At 41.6% G+C, this 23,973-nt stretch overlaps 1 protein-coding gene across 2 annotated transcripts in view; it reads left to right on the top strand.

The window, feature by feature from the left end:
• LOC137303998 (serine-rich coiled-coil domain-containing protein 2-like) overlaps window positions 1–22,322 on the top strand; it is a 531,854-nt gene extending 509,532 nt beyond the window's left edge. Inside the window, exon 11 of one of the 2 annotated variants that reach the window (XM_067972386.1) lies at window positions 17,755–22,322. In XM_067972386.1, coding sequence (XP_067828487.1) covers window positions 17,755–18,690 — 936 coding nt within the window. In that variant the 3' untranslated portion in view covers window positions 18,691–22,322. The remainder of the gene's footprint in view (window positions 1–17,754) is intronic. The other variant, XM_067972387.1, reaches the window with a different exon arrangement.
• The last annotated feature ends 1,651 nt before the right edge of the window (window positions 22,323–23,973 follow it).

Raw genomic sequence — 23,973 nt, 5'->3', positions numbered from 1 at the left:
TATGTTACCCCCAACCCCAATGATCCCATCGATTAATCGCATGTCATTACCATTCTGCTGCAGCACTGCCAGAGTATCCAGCTTAGCCTTAGGCCCTTAGTAATAAATCAAATAAAGAATTCAGGAGACATTTCTTTACCCAGAGAGTGGTTAGAATATGGAACTTGCTACCACATGGAGTGATTGAGGCGAATAGCATAGATGCCTTTAAGGGGAAGTTAGATAAGTACATAAGGGAGAAAGGAATAGAAGGATATGCTGATAGGGTGAGATGAAGTAGGGAGGGAGGAGGCTCGTGTGGAGCATAGACACTGACATGGACCTTGAACCCAATGGCCTGTTTCTGTGCTGTAAATTCTGTGTAACTGTCATTTGTTCTGTACTTGCTTATTGTCAACAAAAAGAATTAATTGCTTTTACAAAAAAGAGTAAAATGTTCTGACTGTCAGGAGGGAAAGGGGTGCCCTGCTCTCCCACCCCTGTGGGTGTAGGCTTTTTTTCCATTGCCTTAAGGCTCACCATCAGTGCTCATAATAAAATCAAACTATTGAAAAGGATTCTGCTGAATTTTTCATTTTTTCACTTTCTGTTGATATTTCTCAGTATTTGTGTTTGAATAATAAGTGCTGAAAACATCAATATGAGAATTGATTGGGGAGAGCTTCTGAACTCTGATATGAAGGAGTTGAATTAATCTTCAGTAGATGTTTTGTTATTAACATGCAATAGTTTATCAGTCCAGTAATTCAGCTTCTTCCCATTGTCTGGTTCAACAAAAGTCAAATTATGTAAGATCACCAACACTTAGCATTTAATATAAATAGCGATTTAAAAACATCAACATAAAGACTTACAAATATTAAAAGTGATCATAAGTTCTTTGTAGTGGTTTGATCCAATGAGACAAATGAAATCGCTTGTATCTCTGAAGTGCAAGAAGCTCGGTGCTCCTTTCACAAAGCAGCATGGTGTATGCTTAAAGGCTGAGGTCAGCCAGCTGTATTATTCTAAAGGAAGCAGTGAGTTTGCTTGTGCTTCCAGCAAGCATCTACATGGAAGGCAGCTCCTTTAACTGTACAGATAGAGTCTCACCTGATTCAGGTTTGACTTCAAGCCTAGAATGGAATGGTAGCCAGAACAATATGTTTGTTATAACAAGTTTATAGTAAGACTGTTTGTAATATCATAGTATGAGCATTTATAGAGGTTCCTTATTTCAGGAAGTGTCAATATTTCATATTGATTTGAGTATGTAATTTGTGAAAGTTCCTATATCGATCAGTATCTTGACAGTGTATGAATTAGGCAACAAATTAGATCCAGCTGCGAGTGTACAAGATAAAGTTTGTAAACAGAAACTAAGCTGCTGAATATAAAATTGTTTCCAACCTTGATAAAGTTATCCGTATGTCATTCAATCTTGGAATTCAATGAGTCCGAAAACAGTTCAACATAAGAGCTTTGCAGAGTTCGTCTGTATTGTTAAGGTGTAAAAACATCTCGGGCCGTTATTTGCTGGAGCGGGGCATCTAACAGCCTCCGTCATTAGTTAGACCTGCCCCTGCACCCTTCAGCTCAAAACATTTTTGCCCACAAAGTTGCTGGAAGTGCGAACAGCGAGGGTAACAGGAGCCTTGATATTAGGATGGAGGCGGGGTGGTGGGTGAATGGGCGCGTGGGTAACCCGACCAATAAAAAAAATGTCCATTTCCCACGCGATCGCAATTGAATTGGTACCACTTAACATGGCTTCCGGGTTTGCCGTCGAAAAGCTGTGCAGCGGGTGGACTGCGCACCCGAATCACAGGCTGTCAGCTGGAGGAGCTCTATTTAAAGGGCCTTTGCTCCAAAGGCTTTTGCTGGAGCAAAGACCCAGAAACCACAATGGAGCAGCACAGGGGCAAGGCTGCTCCAAGGTTCAATGATGCCTCACTCCACGTGCTACTAGATGGGGTGAGGAGGAGGAGGGAAGTGTTTTACCCCGCAGACGGGATGAAGTGGCCTGCCTCTGCCACCAAGAAGGCCTGGTTCGAGGTGGCAGAGGAGGTCACCAGCAGCAGCAACATCTCCCGCACCTGGGTCCAGTGCAGGAAGCGCTTCAATGACCTAACTAGGTCAGCAAAAGTGAGTACACTTACTCATTCTCCTACACTCCGTGTTCCGCATCACCCACCACATCCCCAAAACTCATTCTGTACTGCCAAGACTACTCTATCACGTCACTCCTCACACCCACTTAAGGCTCATCCTCAACTTACCTGCACTTCCTCAGCACTCCTTCACCTCCCCATTAGTCATCCCACCACTACCACTCACCCCAATCCTCATCCAATGTGATGGCTCTGTCTCATACTCACCCTCTGATGCACCTCTTTCACGGTCAGCCTCACCCAAAGCAATGCATTCATCAGTTGGCCACTTCACCATCACTCACTGTCTGTTTTTCCCCCCTTCTAGGAGAAGAGAGCGCAAAATGCATGGGAGAGGGCGAGGACTGGAGGGTGGGCCACAACAAGTAGTGGTCCTCACAGACGCAGAGCAGGAGGCACTGGAGCTCAGCCACACCCTCGAGTGCCTGTCCGTGGGGGATGCCGAGACTGGCACCCCACAAACGTCTGGTGACACAACTTTAACATTCATCACACACAATATGAATTGATGTTAACAATCCTTGCCATCTTCAACACCTCAGTATGCTCATCACAACATGACACATCTGTGATGATGCTTAATATTGCCTTCTGTTCCCTTGCAGGGCCTTCAGCGACCGTAGTGACGGCAGTGGGTGATTCCTCAGAGGACCTGCCGGCCTCTGAGGGTGCACCATCACATCTTAGCGAGCCATCCACAAGCGCAGATACACACACCTCGGTGGGTCCTCGTACTCAGTTAGTTGGGTTTGCACCTGGTGAGTCACCACACACTAGTAAGCACGAGCAGATACTGGTGGCAGGGACAGACGTGGAGAGTCCACGTCGGTGGGAGTACTCCACTCCAGGCTCTGCTTAGCTGGACGTAGATGCTGAACCCCTTTTAAAAGGAGAATGATCGAGGGCCAGCAGCACATTTGCGAGGTACTGGAACAGGTGCCACATGCACTCTCTACATTAGCGTAGAGGATGGAGGAGTCCAACTCCTGCATGAGTGGAATGGTGGCACAGGTACGGGAGGGAATCTCTTGAGATACTGTCACAGGAACGTGAGCAACTGCCTGAGATAGTGTCACAGGTAAGTGCGAGAATGTCTGCGATGGAGAGAAGGCTAGCCTGCATTGAGCTTCAAGCACGACTCACAAGTGAGTCCATTCAGGCCCTGACAATGGCCATTCGGACTCAGGGTGAACAACATTCTACCACCTTAGACAGGCAGACAGATCTTCTAGTACTGGCCTTACAAGGCATCACACATGTCCTCCAAACTGTTGTCCAGCAGGGTGGTAGGAGTGATGTGGCCCTGGCCCAGAGGAGGGATGATGGCAAAATGGGACTTGGAAGTGGGGACGCCACTCAAAGCACTCCAACCTCTCACCCATTGCCCCCCTCTCAACCAGTACCCGCAATGCTGCCTCCTCTCCAGGTGGCCGAGTCTGCCCCTGCATAGGTGCTGGTGGAGCAGTCTTTGGAGGGGCCCTCATGGGCTCCAAAACCCAGAGGGCCTAGGCCAAAAGCATCTAAGCAGTCAGGGCATGAACATGAGCAACCTGCCACTACCTTTGCTGCAGCCACAGGGGATGCACCACGTAGGAATAGTCGGAAGAGAAAGGTGAAGGTTTTGTGAGCACGAAGGGTATTCACAAGGGTGTCTGACAGATGGTCATGTTTTTCATTTATATTTGTTTTTTGTTAAAGTCACATTAAATGTTATGATTCTCACTACTACTGCCACGTCTTGCCCATTCCTGACTGGCTTTTGTGATAGGGCCCTTTCGTGAGCTTCACCATGAACTGCGACACTTGATGCCACCCATTGGGTCACTTTACAGTGGGTGTATGTGTAGTTGCAGGACTGTTTTCTGCAGGGAGGGGTGGTGAGGCTGGTGCTGTTGCTCATCCTTGGATGTAATAGTGAATGCAGCCATGGTGCCCCCCCCCCCCCATCCTGATGGTGTCAGTTTGAGGGGGTCCGAAAAGTTGTTAAATATGTGTGAACAGAAGAATTGTGAGTAGAAAGTAAGAATTTTCAGTGAAAACACAAAGATCTCACAGCCAAAAGTTTGTATGAAAGAACTGAGTGCCCTGCTGCAATAACTCACCTTTTATCCCCATCTGTCAAACAGGCATTTGAATGTCCAACTGGCTGCCGGCTGAAACACGTCTGGTAGAACATGGAGTGTTTCCCACAGCACAGGAAACGCTAAGGAGGTTTAAAAATTGGACCCCTGCCTCAATGTGCACAAAATTAAGTACTTCATGTATCTAAATAAGTCTCTTAACTATCATCCTGCCGGTGGGACTTCCGCATTCGGGAGGCGCGCACGCACCCAGACACATCAGTGGGGAACCCGGAAGTCTGCGGGTTGGAGCCGGGTTCCGAACCCGCTCAGGATTTCCCCGATTTTCAGAGACGCCCCCGCCCCCAGTGCACCCGTAACTTCATTCCAAAATCAAACCCAGGGTATCTGGGACCTGAGTGAACAGGGCAAGCAACTGGGTATCTCCTTAACTAATGAGATTGAAGGATTGGGAAATAAACAGCGGAAAGACTAAGAAGGAAGGTAAATTAAAGGGACTGAATTCAATATCAAATCAGGAACAGAAAGTGAAATAAAGAGAGGGAAGAAAGATTAGATTAAGAGAGAGAGAAAAAGGGACAAAAAGGAAAAGTAAAAAAAATGTAAATTTTAAATTTGACATTTTTAAAATCTGCAACAATTAATACCTGAAGGAATGAGACTCCAAATGTGTACTAGTTAATTTTCAGAGCCAGAGAGGTTGATTGGCAATAATTAACAATTATCATGTCATTAAAAGGGTACTTAAATTACTAATTACTAGCCCTAAATATCTGCAGCAGGTTTAATTTGTAACTACCGCATAAATCCAGCAACTTCATGCCATTCAATGCAAGGCAATGGTGAGGCAGACAGCGAGATGCCGTCTTCATGAAGCCAATGGCAGAGCGGCGCAACTCGGACAGCAACTTTTGGATATTGGCTTTTAAACACATCACTGGTCCTCGCCTGAAGTTGCTGCACCATTTACGCATAAATAACGGAGCGCGCCATTAGCCTCACCGTTATTTTGACAGCAAATTCTGGCCCCTTGTTTCAGTCGGGGCAGTCTGCTATTTCTTCCTTTGTGTATGTTGTTTTCGCAGTGACCAACAGCTCATGTCTCTACCCTGCTAAAGGACAGCTCATGTCTTGCCGGGTGCTGAGTCCCTTTGTGATCAGTTCCTCTCATTTTTTTCCAGTCAACTGACTGAACCTATCTACTTAATAGTGGCATTGACATCAAAAAGCTTAAAAAGGACTCCTATGATTGGCCTGTCAATTGGATTCCTTTGGAGAAGGGAAGCAACTGGATTATAGCTGCTCGTAAATATGTACTTCCACGAAGAATAGCTCTCATTCAGACTTTACCTTGCTTGTCGCAAATTATGCTGATTAGGATCAGGAACTCGGTGTAAAATATTAATAAAAATGCTTTCTATTGCTTGGTATCATACACGATGCACCGAGACATGCTGTGGTCACCATATTTGCCTACACTGCACTTCAAAGTGATTCATGAAATGCAAATTGCTTGGAGGCACTTCTGAGAGACATGATAAGGTTCTATAAAAGTGAAAGTCTCTCTAATGGAATGTTTCCTAAATTGCAGATGATTTTACTTTTAATTCACTTTTAATTTTCAATCTTTGATCGTTGCAGAAATAATCAGTCACGTAGGAGATGACTGTGTAGCTCGAGTTGTAATACAGTGACTTGAAATCTGGGTAAAAAAGTATATGCTTAACAGGAATTAATAGGATGGTACAAATGGGAAATGGTTTTGGGGTTTATTACTAAATAATGGTGCCATCATAGGGATGGAAACTGGAAGAGAAAGTCAAGCCTAGGGAGCCTGCATAGCTATAGGCAGCAAGTTCACCACAACATAGACAGAGGTCATGGTGCAGGTCCCCAGCCAGCATGCTGGCTGCATTTGGTGAACGATTGAAAAATACTGTCAATTTCATAAATATCAGGTATTCATTTAAGTGGAGTCAACTGGATATTAAAACAAATGTGATAAATTAGTGACATTGTTATGAGGAGTGCACAATATTAGTTTTCTGCCCCTAGATAACATTAGTTGTAAAGTTTTATAACACAAGTCATCTATTGGACAATAAATGCAAAGTTGTAACGCACCACACCAATACTACGTAGGCCTTGGTGATCTCGCTACAGCAATGATGAGCCAACACTGAAAAAAAAGTCCCAGTAACTCACTTCTTGCCACGTAAAACTATTATTAAAAACTCATCTGAAGTAACTTCACTTACCAAAAATAATCACTTGAACTTCAACTGTAAAGGAAATATATCCTCAAATAGTATTAAATGAGCACAGGTCAGTGAGACAGTGAAGTACTAGATTCAACCACACTGAAAAATTAACACTGAAGGGTTGGATGTGGAGGAATAATGATTTGTGCTTTGCTTTTACTAATGTTAACAGTGTTTATTATGAGTTATGAGTAACAATGATGCTCTCATGATCACGGTATGCTGCTAACTACTGAACAGTGTGGACTTGTTATTGCATTCCACAGCAGAGATATTTACTGAATACGAGGCCTGTGCTCTACACAATACATTGCCCAGAATGTTTTACATCAACAGTGCATGTTAGACGAGGGACCTCTGTACTTGGTAATATGTTATACAGGGGAGTCTATATACTGAGCAATAAATTACACAGCAAGTAGTATATAACAATGTTAATAGTGCATTAGACAGGTAGCTGCCGTACAAGCAACAGGAGAGTTCAATATACCATGCAGCACATTATGCAGGGGAGCTGTATTCTGAACACTACATTATACAGAGAGCTCCCTATACCGAACAGTACATTACACAGAGAGTTGTATATACAAACAGTACATTACACAGAGAGTTGTATATACCGAACAGTACATTACACAGAGCTCTATATACTGAACAGTACATTACACAGAACTCTCTACTGAACAGTACATTACACAGAACTCTCTATACCGAACAGTACATTACAGAGAGTTCTATATGCTGATCAGTACATTACACAGGGGGCTCAATATACTAACAATGTATACAATGCAACCTCTAAGTCAGACAATAAACAAAAACCTTTTATGAAAAGTTTGCTTACAAAATGGAAATCTTCTAGGTTAAAAGGTCAATGAGTTTTTTAATTGAAATGTTATCCGGTGCTCTGATTAATACAGTTCATTGTTTGTGATGTCATTGCCCATGTCCTTGTCTTTCTCTGTCTCTCCCTTCCCATTGGCTGATGCAAGGAGTTGAGGATGTTGTCCATTACTTCTATGATAAAGCGTGGTATGGTACAATCCAATATAATGACTGCTGCCTGCATGCTGCATGAGTGGCACTACCCTGCATGCACAAACCCATATGGTAGACGTTTGAACAAATGGCTGGATTCTCTATGCGTGCACATGCGTGCAATATATACAGGCTGAAATTCACTGTGAGCAATAACCTGGTACAGCAGGTCCTACATCATAACATTGTATAATCAGGTCCGACAACTGCTACAGAAAAATGGCACTAGAGCAGTTTAAAGAAAAGCAATTGACACTGAAAATAAAATTTGTTAATGTGCATCATGCTCACTAGCGGATACCTTGCAGTGAATCAAGGCAGTAAGTTAATGTCTGTCCAATTGATGAGTGTAAGCCAATCACATTTTGCACTGTTTATGATGACATTTGATTTCCTCAACTGAGCTACCTTGTCATTCACTGACGCATGTCCATTATATTCTCATGTAATATGTACAGATAGTGAGACTTTATGTATTATTCAAAGTTCCTACTTCTGATTTGCTAATCCATTTGAAGTCTTCATCCCTTGCATAGCAGGCAGTTCCATAACACAGGAAGGAGCACAGAGGATAAATTCAAGTCAATGTTAAGAATCTAGAATGGGACATAATGGAGTATTTCAAGAAGTGAATCTGTTCCCCTAAAAAGGTGTACGGGGTCATTTTTGCCTTCACTGATTGTGCGGTACGAGGGCAGGACAGATTGCCCGCCCATTATAGAAACCGCCCGATTTCCATTTCTACTGATTTCACTGGAAATGAAAATCAGGCACTTTCCATAACAGGTGGGCGATATGGACCACAGTTTATCTCCCAAGCGGTGATAATGAAAATTACCTGTGTAGAGTATTCAAGAAGCTAGAATGTACTCTTGAAAGATTTTCTCTAGGAAGCTGCAGGGTTACTGTCAGTTCAGAAAGTGTTTTTGACAACAAATTCATCGAGTTCAGTAATATCCTTTGAATCTAGACCATACCTCCATTGATCAGGATTTTGTTTTGTAACTGTCTTGATTGTGTAATGAATAAGGTTTGATGTTTTAGTACTTAACTCATTAGAGGCACCCTAGTTGATGGCATGGAAGCCAATAAGGGTTAATGTCAAACTATTCTTTAAGTCATGCTTGATGAAGACCACTAAAAACATATCTCCTTCCCCATGGTAAAACACTGTGGTCCAACCACAGTCGCTCAGCACAGCCACTGCTCTCTCTCTCGCTCTCTCTCTCTCGCTCTCTCTCTCTCTCTCTCTTATTGGTTTGTCTCTCATCAGAGTTCAGTATAAAAGTCATTATAAATGTGAGCACCAACACATGACAAAAACATGAAGCCTTCCCCAAAGGACAACACAACTTAGCCTTACTGCTGTTAAAGAAGTTATTTACCAAACAGCATGTTTTAGAAATGTGTTACTGATTTTCAACATCTGCTGGCCGTTCAGAAATGTTCTCGTCTGTGTTTCCCACTCCTGCTGGACTGTCAGAGCCACACCTTGAACACCGCAATCCTCTTCCTCAACTTTCTACCTAACTTCCCTTCTTCAAAACCCTCACCTCTTTAACTATGCTTTCAGCCCCCTCCCCTAATTTTTTTCCTACTTCCTGCTCACTCCACTGGCCCCCCCACCAATAAATCCTTTGTTGTTGCACAAACGGCACTATACATGTTTTATTTTAATCTGGAGAATTGGTGTCTAGAGCAAAAACCAGAGACAGATTCTAAAATACTAGTTAACAAGGAGACCTTTATAGCATGTTCCCTACACATGCGGAGGACGGTGAGGTTTTTTCCTCCCCTGATTCCTTCCGATTTCCCCAAGGGAGTAGGTGGGAAACCTCCTCCCAATCTAATCCAGCCACGAGGAGATTGAAAGAAGCAGCTGGGAATAGCTTTTGCTCTGATTCCCCCTTCCTATGCAGCTGCTAAACTGCTGTTGGGGGCTTCCCCTCCAGAGATTGAAATCGGGAACTCGGCAACTTAGGAAGTACTGGATAGATAGGCCCAAAAATGATAGCTGTTCACTTTCAACAGTGGCATCCACCAGAACAGTGAGAAATATCGAACAGTACGGATTGAAAAGTTAAAGGAAAGGCTGCAAATACTGAAATCTGAATTAAAAACAAAACTGGTGGGAAAGGCTTCAGAAACCTTCCTCATAAACCCAAAAACATGAATCTATCTTTTCTCTTTCAGATGCTAATGAACCTGTTGTGTATTTCCAACATTTTTTGTTTTTATGCCAGAAATACCAACTAACTGGGAGGGCATGTGCACATTAACCCACAGGCAAAATGCACCAATGAAATGTTCCTGTAAAATAAAGAGATTTTTAATAAATCCAACCTCATTCCTTAACGGTACGAATGCAAAAACGCTTCTCCCGAGTATAATGGGAATTAAATTGCATCCTTTGAAGTAGAGCATATTTAAGGAAATTTCTTCAAATTGTAGAAACATTTGAGCTAAAATTGCTGATTTCAGAGATTGATAAATATGCTTTTTATCATTGGTCCACATTTTGATTGGTGATATTGTCAGCACACTGACATAATAATGTCAGAACAGTTTTAGAAGTGTAATTTGCCTATTAAAACACACTCATCTGATGTTGGATAATTTTTAATGCAGCATTATCTCCAGCCTTCCCAATTTAGTTGATAAAAGGCAGACATCTGTTTGCTTTGTAGATTCATTTTCTCAGTGCAGGGAGCTTCTTGCCGCCTAGCAGTGGAGGCTCAACAGGCTGTTAATTTACTGGAACGGGCTGAGGATAGATGGAGTGCAGCTGTGTGTTGGTTTAATTTCAGTATGTAAATGTTAGTTTACATTGTCTCCTCTGTGATCCCACCCATGTGCAGACCTTGTTAAAATTGTTCTTTGGCAGTCACTAGACTGACAGCAGTGACCTTTATGCAAAAAGCAAATCTACAATAACAAAATTTAAGCTAATTAAACAGTCTAGATTTTATTGCCTGAATTGCTCATTTTCTAATAGATTTTGAATGATTAGTATAGAATTTCATTGTGAAATTTTTATAATACTGCGCGGAGTAGTTAGCACCATTCACGGGGAGACAACATCCAGGCACAGTGTCATAGTTATAACAAACTAGTGACAGCTATAAAATTCATTCTCCAACATATTAATTGAAATTCTTCAAGTGTTTGTTTCCATCAAGTTTATTCCACCCAGACACTTGAGAACGTTGCATTTAAAGGGGAAGTTTCGCCACCTTTAAGAATCAGCTGGCGATCCTGCTTCTAAACGCTCTCTGATCTCACACCTGCTGGAAACTGGACAGTTAAATGAGGACAGAATAGGGGAGGAAGCACAGGGGGAGAGAGACAGTATGTGATGGAAAAGGCTCTGGGTGGAATGAGCTGGGTGGAGCAAATGGCCTTTTCTCATTGGGCTTTCATAGCAACAGGAAATGTCCCCTTTAGTTTCAAAACAATTCAATCAGACAGTTGAATCTTTACGGATAAAAAGAAAAATTGAGTGAAATCTGAAATAAAAACAAAGTGCTAGATATACGCAGCAAGTCTGTCAACATTTAAAATTAACATTTTAGCTGTGTCCCTTTATTGAGAGTCAAATATGAGCATCACAAAGATATTTAAGAAAAAGTTAGATCAGCACTTTAAGAATGACCACTTGTCAGAACTCAGTTCCATAGTGAGAATGCCATAAGCAGCTATCCTTTAAATTGTGTTCAGTGTAAAAACTCTTCAGGGGGCTTAATCTGGCATCTGCTATAACTGCTGTTGCTAAACAGTCAGCTTATAAGCAGCAATGGCTTATGTTCCCAGTGTTGATCATGAGAAATGACTTGGTAGGTAGGAAGCCCCTATAAACAATAAGGCTTCATAGCACTAGCTCTGATTGCCTGTTATTTGTGTTTGTCCGTCGCTTTGGTTGATTTACAAATGTGATGGTCAGGGAGTGGTTAGTTTCAACAATAATAACAATTTTAATTTCTACAGAGCTCCTCGTACGAGAGCTGTCTACAGGAGCTTTACAAAATGGAGGAAAGATGGTGGATACTGAGCAGAAAGGAAAAGAGGATGAAAGATTTAGGGGGAGCAAAGGCATAGTTGAAGAGGGGTTTGAAAGCAAGAGGGAGGTGGCAAGGGATCTGCAGAGGCAGTTTCAGGCGGCTGTGACTGAAGGAACAGCTGCAGAGGGAGTGGGGAACAAGAAGTAACCTAGTGTCAGAGGACTGAAGAGTGGGTGCAGGGACATATAGCTGGAGGGAAGTAGTGAGATAGGGGAAGTGTGGCCGTGGTGGGATATAAAGGGACAGTTTATATCTTGAAGTTAAGTCACTGTTTCTTCACTTCTGGGCCTGGTAGCTGGGATCTCTTATGCAGATGAAGCCATTTACCTTGAGGGAGGGATACAGGCATGTTGCCTAGCAACAAACACGTCAAATCTCGGGATAAACTAGGTCAAGCTAGAGTCTTACTGCAAAAGGATTCCCAGATTAATGTGATTGTCCAGGCACAATGGGAGGGTCTATTATTTGGCAAATCCATTCTTAACCATCCCATTAAAAAGATAGATAAGCCTACACCATTTTCTAGTGTGATGCTGAGGATATGATTGCACAATATTATTGTAATGTTCACAACTCTGAATACCCTGTCCCCACTGACCTCCGATGTCTCCCTTCACATTGTATTCAAAATCCTCATCCACACTTACAAATCCCTTAACAGGCTCTCACCTCTCCTGCCTTTGCAACCTCCTCTAGCCATATGTACAGTGTGCTCCCACCAACCATCTTGGGTCATTTGCTACATTAAAGGTGCGATTTATAAATTCAGGTTGTTGATCAGTGTTTATTGTATGACATCTGAAATATGACATTTAAAGTATGAAAAACATCCTCCTAATTTTCTATAACTAGCTGATTCTCCCATAGTGCTATTTATGGATATTCTTGGGCACAATTGTAATGTTTAGCCTTTAACTTGACTTGTCACTCAGACCACAGGTCAATGCTAACTGAGGGATGTAATAGAACCATGTGGAATTACTTTCCTGCTTTAGACTTGGGAGACAGAGTTCAGGATATCCTGCTGGGTTAGAGGATTGTTGAAATGAGCAGTGCAGGAAATTAACTGATTTTATATATATGTCAACTTGTTTAAAAGTTTTAGGCATATCTGCCGCACCAATAAAACACAACTAAATCTAAAAAGACTTTAATATAACCTGGGGAGATTGTTGAGATAATCGGACAGGAGCTGAGCCGCTGCCAAACTAGAGAAATCTCAAACAATAGTGAGTCTCTAATTAACCTCATGATGTGCTTATTTAGGCCACCAGTGTAGTAGCCGTAAAGGGACAGGCCAGGTTAGCAGATAAGCATCCCAACCCTGCTCCAGACTCAAGAATTCCTGTTAACAGTGTCACTGGAGATGAGTTAGTTTATATAAAAACTTTGAAGCTGTCCATCACACTTGAATGTCACGTTACAAAGAGCCAAAGTCTCAAAGTATAAAACAAAAGAACCCAGCGAGTGGTTAGGATCTGGAATGCACTGCCCGAGGGGGCGGTGGAGGCAGATTCAATCATGGCCTTCAAAAGGGAACTGGATAAGTACTTGAAAGGAAAAAAATTGCAGGTCTATGGGGATAGGATGGGGGAGTGGGACTAGCTGGATTGCTCTTGCATAGAGCCGGCGCGGACTTGATGGGCCGAATGGCCTCCTTCCGTGTTGTAACCTTTCTATGATAAGAAAGTCAGTCCATTAATGCTGAGATCAATTTTGGGTTAATTGCTGTTGATTTTCAAATTCAACTGGAGCCTAAGATTTGCAAACTTGCCTCACCAATACCAATAAATCCACAATTAATCTCAGGAGCTGCAATGCTAGTCTGTCCATTTAAGGTAAGCTGAGCAGTGGCCCTAAATGGGCAGCCTGAGCTGGCAGCGAAACATCACGACCGTGCTCCAAACTCCAAATTACCATGAGCAATGCCACGAGATACCCACTAGTATAGATATATAAAATCTCTACTCACCCACCGTGGGTCAACTCATTGGAAGGGAAGGATCAAAGTATTTTACACTGTTTCTTAAAACTTTTCATTGGATATGAGGTCAGCAAAGCTTTTCAACCGTTTCTAACACACATCTGCATTATGAAACAAACACATGAGCAGAGCAACTGCTTGAGACATTGCAATGTTCTTTGTTCACAGTATGAAATGAATATGTGTGGGATCAGTAGTTAATGGATTGAAATTATCTCCACACTTGCACATGAGAAATATAATACGAAATGTTTAGTCGGTAGTACGTTTTAATACGGATCTCGTAATTTGATTTGTGGTGTGTGCACCATGCCAGCAGTGTAGTCCTACAGATGTCTGAAGCAGTGTCTTCCCCTTCCTCGTTGGACAGGGGATGACTATGCCTCGAAGGCAACAATAAAATGACATCAAGACAAGGTAATTGACTTATTCATTACTTGGGATATTGCTGGTTACTCCAGGCTCTGGTCCAGGGAAGGTGGCAGCCAATTGTAGCATAACACCTGTAGAGAGTGAATGTGAACTATAGTAGGTGATTATAGTAATGATCAGTGAATGAGTTAAATTTTATCTCATAGTGGAGTTTGCACGTACATCGTGAGTAGGATCTTTCTCAATTTAGTTTCCAAATGGCATGAATGAAAGTTTTTCTCTCTATTGCAGGGTAAAATTCCAGCACAGGCACGATGGGCCGAATGGCCACCTTCTGTGCTGTATCATTCAGTGAGTCTATGAAGTACACTTCTTGTTTTTTGCAGAGGCTTACAGCATTAATCTGGTATCACCCTTTAAACAGCAGTAACCTTCATTTGTATAAACTCCTGGCATAGAAGACCATCTCACAGCAGTTTACAAGGAGGACATCAAGAAGGTTGTAGAAAGATAAGGAGGCTTCTGAAGGAGGGGAGAGAGGCTGTAAGGTGGGATTGTTTAGGGGGGCATTCCAAAGGGCAGGACAAAGTTCAATCACTGATGAAGAAGTGGGGTTTGGGCAGTAAATGAGAGTTGGAGGGGTCTGTAGGCACCGGGATATACAGAATATTCTGATGCAATGGCACAAGACTGGACCTTGGCAGGGGCAGATGTTGGGAATTTCCTGTTAGGCCACGAAATCACCTCATTTATTGTCTGTGGAAATTTTATCAAAAAACATTAAATTAGTGCATGACCACAGCTTGTGCAGGTATTTTCATTCTAAATAGAACACTGGGAGAAGATGCAGAGTGGGGAAAAGTGGTGCCCTGGAGAAAAAGGCTCTAGGAGTAGGGGAACAATCTGTCTGTCGAGCAGCCGTGTTATCAGAACTCTAGGAGCTTGGTATTTGAGTCTGTCAGTTTCTGCTAGCAAGATTCATCACGTCTGAATTGTCACGGCTAAGCTGGAAATAGGTCATTTACGTTGTTTACAGTGGCAATTAGTAATCTTTTTTGTACATAATTGGTCCCAGTTTGCCAGTATGAATGGGCAATAAGTTGATTAACAGCACTCTCATAATGTTCCTTTATGATACCTTCACTCCACCTTTTCTAGGTGCTGTGCTATGATAGAACACTTGTAATATATTAAAAGTCTTGAGACTTCCTCTTTGTCATGCTTAATTCCTGTCGTCATGATTTAGTAACACTTTTGTGACATTGATAATGCTTCAAGGACTTTGATAGTCAAAGCAATAACCTATGCTATTCAGCACCACCAGTGGTGGGAGGACTGTGACATGGGCCACCCTGGCCCACCCGCGATTTTAGACTCTTACAACAAACAGAGCTAACTGAGCAAGGCCACACGAGATTCATTAGCAAATAAGTAAATGGTCACATTCCTGTGCTACCTTATCACATTCACATTAACAACTTAAACACCACATTATGCAATAAAATGCAAGACCAGAAACTTGCATATAAAAAACTGTAAATGCTGGAAATCTGAAACAAAAATGGAAAATGCTGGAAATATGCAGCAAGCAGCTGACATAGAAACATAGACCTATAAAGGGAAGGAAGATTAACCATCGGGTTTAGCCCTTTTTGAGTTCCGACCAAGCCGTACACCAGAAATGTTAACCTGCCTTTTCTCTTGGCAGAAACTGACAGACACTGCTGTGTATTTCCAACATTAAATAGGAAGTGTACTCTGTAGTGTTTAAATGCTGCACTGTAGATAATGCCTTTTACTGGAGCTTTTAATGAATGAATCCAAGTCACCTGTTATGATCTGCATCGTGAAGTATTTTAATACATACAAGATGCTCAATACTTCAATATCACAATGCATAAGAAAAGTACTTTCATCAGGATGTCACAATACAGTAGTGGCCAATGTGCTTCTCCATTATGTTCAATGTCATACAGTCAGTTTGCATTTGCTATTTAGCTCTTAATCCAGATTCTTTAGTGCTATGACCACATTTGGGAAAAAAAAGCACCCCTAGGTCCCATAAAATATATAGAAAGCTTTGTAACAGCTTTAAAATTCCAGCACCGATAAACTTACCTTGCATCTTCTGGTAACAACTGAGCCATCTGACTGTTGTAGGAGTGTAACCTTTATTCACTGTTAAACACAAAACATAACCAGAAAATTGGCTGATCAACGATTGTCAATTTTTTTGAGGACTGTGGTTGGATATCACATACATGTTGCAATGAAGTCCTGGATAATTGGAGTTGAGCTCAGTATAAATTGCTTGTTTGGCTGAAGAACACAATGTAATCAACTCTCTTTGGTGTCATAGAATAGCAAAAAAAGACTATGCATTAGTTATGCCAAATGAGAACGGGCTGAGTGATTTCAGAATTTCTGGAGTCGCCTCTTCCATTAGTCTAACTTCTCCTCAGTCAGGAATCAGTAGACACGTACTGTATGCCCATTTTTGTCAAGATCATTACGGAATTCTCTTACATGGTAGAATTACAGGAATCCTTTGTGCTGCTGAGGCACTCTGAACCCTGGTCTGTCCTCATCACTGCCTATGTGTGTAATTATTCTGAATTGTTTCTGTACAAGTGCCAAATTGATCAGATATTAACATGCCTGGAAATTCAAATGAACACATAACAAAACCATTTTAACCTAATGTTTTAATTTAAGGTGTCAAAGGTACAAAAAGAGAGAGAAAGTCTTTATTTGATCCTGGTTTCTTCTGACCTGGAGCTGCGAAATTTACAAGCACCTGCCAATCTGACAATTTCCCTGATGAAAATCAATTAGCCTCTAATTGACCTCAGGGTGTGCTCATTTATACCAATTAGAGTTTGTAGCCTTTAAATGGCAGACTAATTAAACACATGATATTAACAACAGAATAACATAATATGCAGTACATGGCATAGCAGTCCTGGCACTATGTAAAAAAAAATGCCATGTCTGACTTGCCAGGAGCAATGCCACAGGAGATTCACTAGGATTATCAATATTGTTTTCATTCTCAGGATGTGGGCGTTGCTGGCAAGGCCAGCATTTATTGCTCATCCCTAGTTGAGAAGATACTACTACTTTGTAGTAGTTTGATACAACTAAGTGGCTTGCTGGGCCACTTCAGAGTCCAGTTAAGGGTCAACCAAATTGGTGTGGGGACTGGAGTCACATATAGGCCCAGACTAGGTAAGGACGGCAGGTTTCCTTCCCTAAAGAACATTAGTGAACCAGATGGATTTTTATGACAATGGTCACTTTTACTGACACCAACTTTTTATTTCTAGATTTTTTTTTTAAACTGAATTCAAATTCTCAAACTGCAGTGGTGGGATTTGAACTCGAATTTCCTGGATTATTAGTCCAGTAACATAATTTAAAAAGTAAGAATTTAAATTCTTATTTCTCTTTTGAACCATGTTAATTTGTAATGGATGTTACAGACAGACAGCAAGGTTTGTATGTTACCAAATGTTTTTTTTAAATTCTACCACCCATTCTATGTGCTTCCTTACCATTCTACAATTACCAAATCCAATAGCTCCAAACCTTCCCTCTGTGATCTGCTTCAAGATTACATTGTACTTCTACTGAATGACTGATCTACTTTCATCCAGTGTTTGTGCCATATGCTTGTCTTAGACCCTCAATTCTACTCCTGCATGGTGTCCAGAAATGCAAAGCAAACTGGCATGCCCGGTACCAGGTGCTTTTGGTATCAGCAAAACGTATTATGATTAACATGTTCTAAAATGCTTTTTCTTCCAACAGCCTCCAGTACTACAGCCTTCCAGCCACACATGCAACTCCAAAGAACTCGGCATGGGAAAAGTAGCAAAACCAGTCCATATCGAGGACCCCAGTAGGTGTATGGAGAGTGTGCCATGTGAGAGCATCAGCCAAACCAACCAAAATGCAAAAGCTGCTGTTTCCTCAGAGATGGATTCAGATGAGCTCAGCTTCCTTCTACCCGCCCAGCTGAAGACTGGGGACTTTAATGACAGGCCTGCCCAAGAATACCCAGTGTACAACAAGGCCAGACAAAATCTACATGTTCCACCTAAGGAACAGAGGCATAGTCAGGTTTCAGTGCAGCAGGCCAGTTTGCCTAGTTCTTCAGTATTTACAGAAGACGCTACAAATAAAGACAATCGGCCTAGGTTTGCCTTTAGACAGTGTCTATCTTCCAAGGACTCAAGTGGCAAATCCAAGATCCAGTCTTCAATAGAGAAGTCTTCTCTCACCTCCAAGGCTAGAAAAAATGCTGCTTCACTCTCTCACACAGAGATTTTACCTGCTGAGAGTCCAGTTCAACCATTTATAAGTGGTCAAAAAGAATCAGAACATCAACTCCGGCTAACAATTTCAACCCAAAAAGATGAACAACAAAAGAGAAACCCTAAACTCCCGCCATCCCTCTCTTCACCACTTCTAAACATTAAGACTGCAGAGTTTTCAACTAATCCTGGGTCACTTGCCAAGGAGACTCCACAGGTTGACCCCAGCGAGCACCGGGATGAGTCCCGTTTTGAGATCTTACCATCCAACAAACTGCAGAAAAAGAAGCCACCCAGAGAAGATCGTTCCCGAAAGGATCAGGGTTATAATTCCCAGTCAGAGAAATTTGCAACTTCTATCCGGCATTCCCGCCTTCCTAAACCAAAGACGCATGCATCCAGCCCCTCAAACTGCAACTTCCAGGGTTGACCAAAACCTAGTAATAAACATTTCCATTTCAAGATACCCTGCAGGATAAGGTTTCATCAGTCTAGAACTGGCAACTGTTGACTTGGCCTCATTGACTTTACTCGCTATAGACCTGACTCTAAATGACAGCTCCTGCAGAGCTGACTGACGCAGTGTCAGAGACTTGGGCATTTGGACTCTTGAGACAGTTTATATTTGAAATTTGTGGCCTTTTTCTTTGGAAGAATGCAAAGCCACAAGTGTGGGAAATTTTGGTCAGAAACGGGGATGATTTGGCCAGGGTGGGATGGGGTATGGCAAGAGAAAATTAACTGTGGAGCAGTTTATGAATCTGTAATGACCTGGACTTAGGTGTAAAGGTTGATAGTGGATTCTTTGAAACAAATATTGTATTAGTTGTTGCATAATACACATTATACCACTGTCTTACATTTCAATTAGCCTGCATGAACATATTGTGGTTGGGAAGACAATATCTAATAATAGAAGGAGTCTTAACAGGGAAACTGGTCATCCTAATCTAAATTGGTCAGTCTAAGTTCAACTCTTTTGTTTGGAACCATCAGCTTCAAAATATATTTAAGTTAAAGTTCTGGAGGGTTAGGTTTCTAAAATAAGTAATAAAAATAAACTCTGCATTAAAATGCCTGGTACAGGAATCATACTTGCTGATCTTTAACAAAAACCAAGTGCTGTTCAGAAAGAATAGGCATCAAGTCTAATTCATCTATAAAAAAATGAAAAGAAGATTGCTTCAGGTTGTGCCAGAATCTCAGTGAAGACAACTGAAAGGAACTGTACAGTTCTTTCCATTGAGCTGGCACTGAGCACATTTTAAAATATAATCCTTTCACCCTTAGACTGAGAGCGTTCCAATATTAAGATCACTTAATGGAAAGTGATTTTTGTGTTCTTCATCCACATAATTATGCATGCGGGTTCTTCAATGTAATGGTTGCTGTGCAACAACCACTTGTCAACAAGTATGTTGCCTTAATAGCTAATTACCAATTATATATTTTCAGTACCATGTATAAACGGTGCCATGGGTTACAGCACTAGTCTTTCACACCAATGGATCTGGGTTTAAATTCAGGGCAGTCTCATGGGATGAAAGTTTTCTCCTCCTGCTTCTATGGCTTTTAATGATCTTCACATGAATCTTTTAGACAGTTTTGCAGTCCAGTCCCCAGTAGACACAAGTCCACAGAGCAAAACTCTGCACTAATTTAATAGCCTCTCTCATAGGCTATACAAGCAGATAGTGTGGGAATTAAAGATCCCTTAGTGATCTTCCGAGATTACTGATGTGCTGGGCAAACTGCACCTGACTTTGGGACTGTTGCTCTGCCATGATCTTGGCATGCTTCATCTTGGACACAACATTCATGTATGCCACACACTGGTTGTGATGGCAGAGAGAAGTGTTGTCTCATTAAAATCAGCAGTGATTTTAGGAGGGACTGAGATTGTTTTCAATTGTTGAGTCTAAGCACCAAAAAATGCCAAATTTAATTTGTTGGTATGACTACCTCTTGGGAAGAGATATGGCAGTACATGATCATCACTCCACAGGAGGGTCTTTAACTGTGTTGGGCTTGTGATTCCAGATTGTGTGCATGCAATTACTGCAGCTCCTTCCCTGATGGTACAAACCTGAAGATATCTCCCAGTCCCTGCTCACAGAAATCAGATGAAACCTGTGACCTCAGCCTCAAACAGGAAACCCATTTCTTAAAACTTTTCTTTGGCGGATGCGGGGGAAGAAAGGCAAAAACTACAATTCCCGTTATACCAGACTTTGCAAATTGCTTCATATGGAATATTTCACACCTATTATGGAACGTGCTGTTTCAAAGGAGCAGTCCATGTTAACATAACATATCTTAAATCGACCACACACTTTGGACGCCATTGTTGGGGGTTGGGGGGGCGTGAGTTTCCCTCTTCATTATTTGTACTGAAATCCTTTTAGGATTTTGGTACATGTAGCAAACGGAGATAGGTTTCAAGCGTTATTGAGAGCTAATGTTGGGGGAAAACTTCCCCTGGTCACTGTCTCTTGCTGTTGTTTACAATGTCACTAACACATAGAAACCAGAGGAAATCTCCCACCAACCTACCCCACCACCCCACCCCCAGATATCTGCTACTGAACCTATCTCATTACAGCAAAGCTTGACTTCCTGTCTAAGAAGATTCCTCCCCATCCCCATTTTGAGATTTGTAAATGTACTGCTGGTATAGATCACATTTAGCAAACTGTTTCTTGCCCTGCATTTCAAGCTGCAGTTTCATAAAAAGTGATATAATCTGATTGTAAAGTCATAGAAATTTCAGCATAGAAGAGGACTGTTCAGTCCATCAGTCTGTGCCAGTGCTGGCTCCACATCAGAGCTATCCACCTTAACTCACTCCCCTTCTCATTCCCTGTACCTTTTCATATTTATCCTAGATGTCATTGACTGCTCCTATAATACAGTGCTTGCTTAAAAATATGACACAAAGGTAAAGTAAAACTGGGATATATGGCAAAGAAGTTGAGAACCTGTAAAGGACCATCCAGGCTTAAAATGTCATCATTTGACAAATGTCAAGACCCATTGGAACTGCATGAATGTGTCAGTATATGTAAACGCAATGGTAAGTGTATATGGTGTCAATTCTTAATTATTACATTCCTGAGTTTTATATATGTACTAGTCACTCTCCTGTGATGTTAGACATGGGGAGTCGAGAACAAGTGCAGCCTTCACCTCAAACCGGGTTAGAGAGTGGGGGATAATTGGACCAGAACGCACAGATGTAATACAGTCCCCATTTTAAGGTCATACATTCTGTCCTTGTTTTTATATTTCCATTATAAATTCCATATCCACATTTATAAGGGGAACTGTCTATGTAAACTTGTCACTCCTCCTGCTAATAGTAGCACCGCAGTACGCTCAGATTTTTAATATATCATAGATGTAAGTACACACATAGCCTATCTCTCTTCTCTCTCTCTCTCTCTCGCGCTCTCTCTCTCTCACTCGGATATATATATATATCTCATTAAAGGTGTTCATGAAGTGTTGAATTACATATTGCCCAGGTCCTTGCGGATTTATAAGTTGCTAAATATAATCAATTCTGTGTCAAACATGTACTGCTGTGTCCAAGTGCAATATATACTGTTGTTAATAACGAAATGAGGTATAGAGAGTACTCTTATATGTATATGCAAAATTAATTATAAACTAAATCTTTGAAGCTGCGTAATAGATAAAATGAATAAGGAGTTGCACTTTAAATGATCTTGTGTGTCATACAGTTGTGCCTATGCTGAACGAGTGATATCAGCTCTGAAGTCGGATTTAACAGTTTTCTGCATTCATTCTTGAAAATGCTTGTTACTTTGGGTGGTAAGTGCTGTTTTCATTGCGCAGTAATGCGATGACTCATTGTACTAATGATAACTCCCAGCAGGTGGCTCCTGTTTTAGTTATGAGACTGGCAACATTCAGTTCTTCCACATTTTGACTAGATCCCTCTTCTCCAGAATGCAAACTGAAACCTGGGTCCAACTGTGGAAAGCTGGACGGGAACATGAACAAAAATCATCACCATGTAATAAAAAGATCGTACTCATGTTCTGTTACCAGTTTTAATTCGTATGAATACGAAACATAACCTACACCCACATCACCCATGAGATATTTTCATTTCAGAGCTATGATTTAAAACAGGCACAACATCATTGGTGCAACAACATGTCTAAGTCCAGGGGAGATTTCTTTTGGTTGTTTTCTGTAGCAAAAATGTTCTTCACAAAGACATTTGCGATATTGCTGCAAATAACAAACAGAGAATCTTTCCCCCAGATTTTGCTGCCAAAATTTAGCCCAGTATGAGAACAATCCCAAACACCCTTTGAAATGTACCAAGAGAGTGCTGCATTGTTGGAGGTGCCATCCTTTGGTTGAGGTGCTGTTCCAAAGCTCTGTCTGGTTATTCTGGTCATTCAGGTGTCCCGGCCAAAATTTCTTTACCAACACCACCAAAAAAGCAGATTTGCTGGTCATTCATCTCATTGTTGTTTGTGGGATTTTGTTGTGTGCAGACTGGGTGACTGAGCTTCAAAGTAATTCATTGTATGTGAAGTGCTTTGGAGTGTTTCTAAGAGACGTCGTAATGTGTCATATAAATGCACGTTTTTCTTTTACAGTTAGAAACACAGTTGCACACCTGAATGAGAACCGTAACTGCAGCATCCATAATATAAATAAGAAACTCTTGTTCTAATGACAAGATTATTTGATCCTTTGAAATGGACTACAGGGGTGAGAGGGAAATGATTTAGACTTCTGATAGTGTGCAAATGGAATCCATTATAAAACTGTCTGGCAGAAATGGTAACACAGCATGTAGATTTGATCCTGTCTGTGTCTGTCTAGACTGTTTACATTTCCTTTGATGCACCTGAACCCTCTGTCAGCTTGGAGCATCAATCAGAGGACATTTTTTTAAAAATTATATCTCTGTTGCCCTATCACTTATTTTTCCTACTCTGTACGTCTGTCTTTGGTACAGTGTAGATGGACCAGGCTGAGGAGTCCCCTGTATCGCTGATGATAGCGAACAGATGCATTTGTAGAAATGTAATCTCAGCTTTTCATTTTCTATCCCCTTCCTTCTCCCCCATCTCTCCCCACAACCTAAATAGCGATATTGCTGTGCTAATATATTCTCCACCCCTTTTAAGCAAACACCCAGACCACAAGAAGTGAAATGGATTTCAGAAATGCTACATTAAAAGAAAAAGCTTTCTTGACTACTTGTAGCCCTGTTGAACTTGATCAAAGGACCAGATAAACTCCCCTCCCCCCCCCCCCCCCCCGAAGATGTCCCACTGGGTAGCTCTGACCCAGAGATCTAGTTCACCCCAGAACTGATGGAATTAGCCAATTCACACTGATACTCTCAACTGTTGAGAAGTCATCTTTGAAGAGTGCGTTTATCGCTGCCCTTTGCTGTACAGTGTGTTCGACAAGGTAGAAACCTCAGAGTTTTGTGTTGTGTTTTGTGATGTTTGGATTTTTCTCGGCTAGCCAGATTTCTTACCTGGGCTGTGAGAGCCGAATAAGCAGTCAGGAAGAAGGTACGAAGAAAACCTTTCATTGGTGGCAATTAACCAATATTTACAAAAATAAATCCGCTCTAACCAAGAAATGAAGGATTAATTAATTCTGGCTTGAAAGTACAGAGCAACGGGTTTGCTAATTCAGTACTTAACTGGCTAAT

This window comes from Heptranchias perlo, chromosome 36, assembly GCF_035084215.1.
Source record: "Heptranchias perlo isolate sHepPer1 chromosome 36, sHepPer1.hap1, whole genome shotgun sequence".
NCBI lineage: Eukaryota > Metazoa > Chordata > Chondrichthyes > Hexanchiformes > Hexanchidae > Heptranchias > Heptranchias perlo.
The sequence above is the reverse complement of the archived record's forward strand: the minus strand, read 5'-3'. Positions and strand labels throughout refer to the sequence as shown.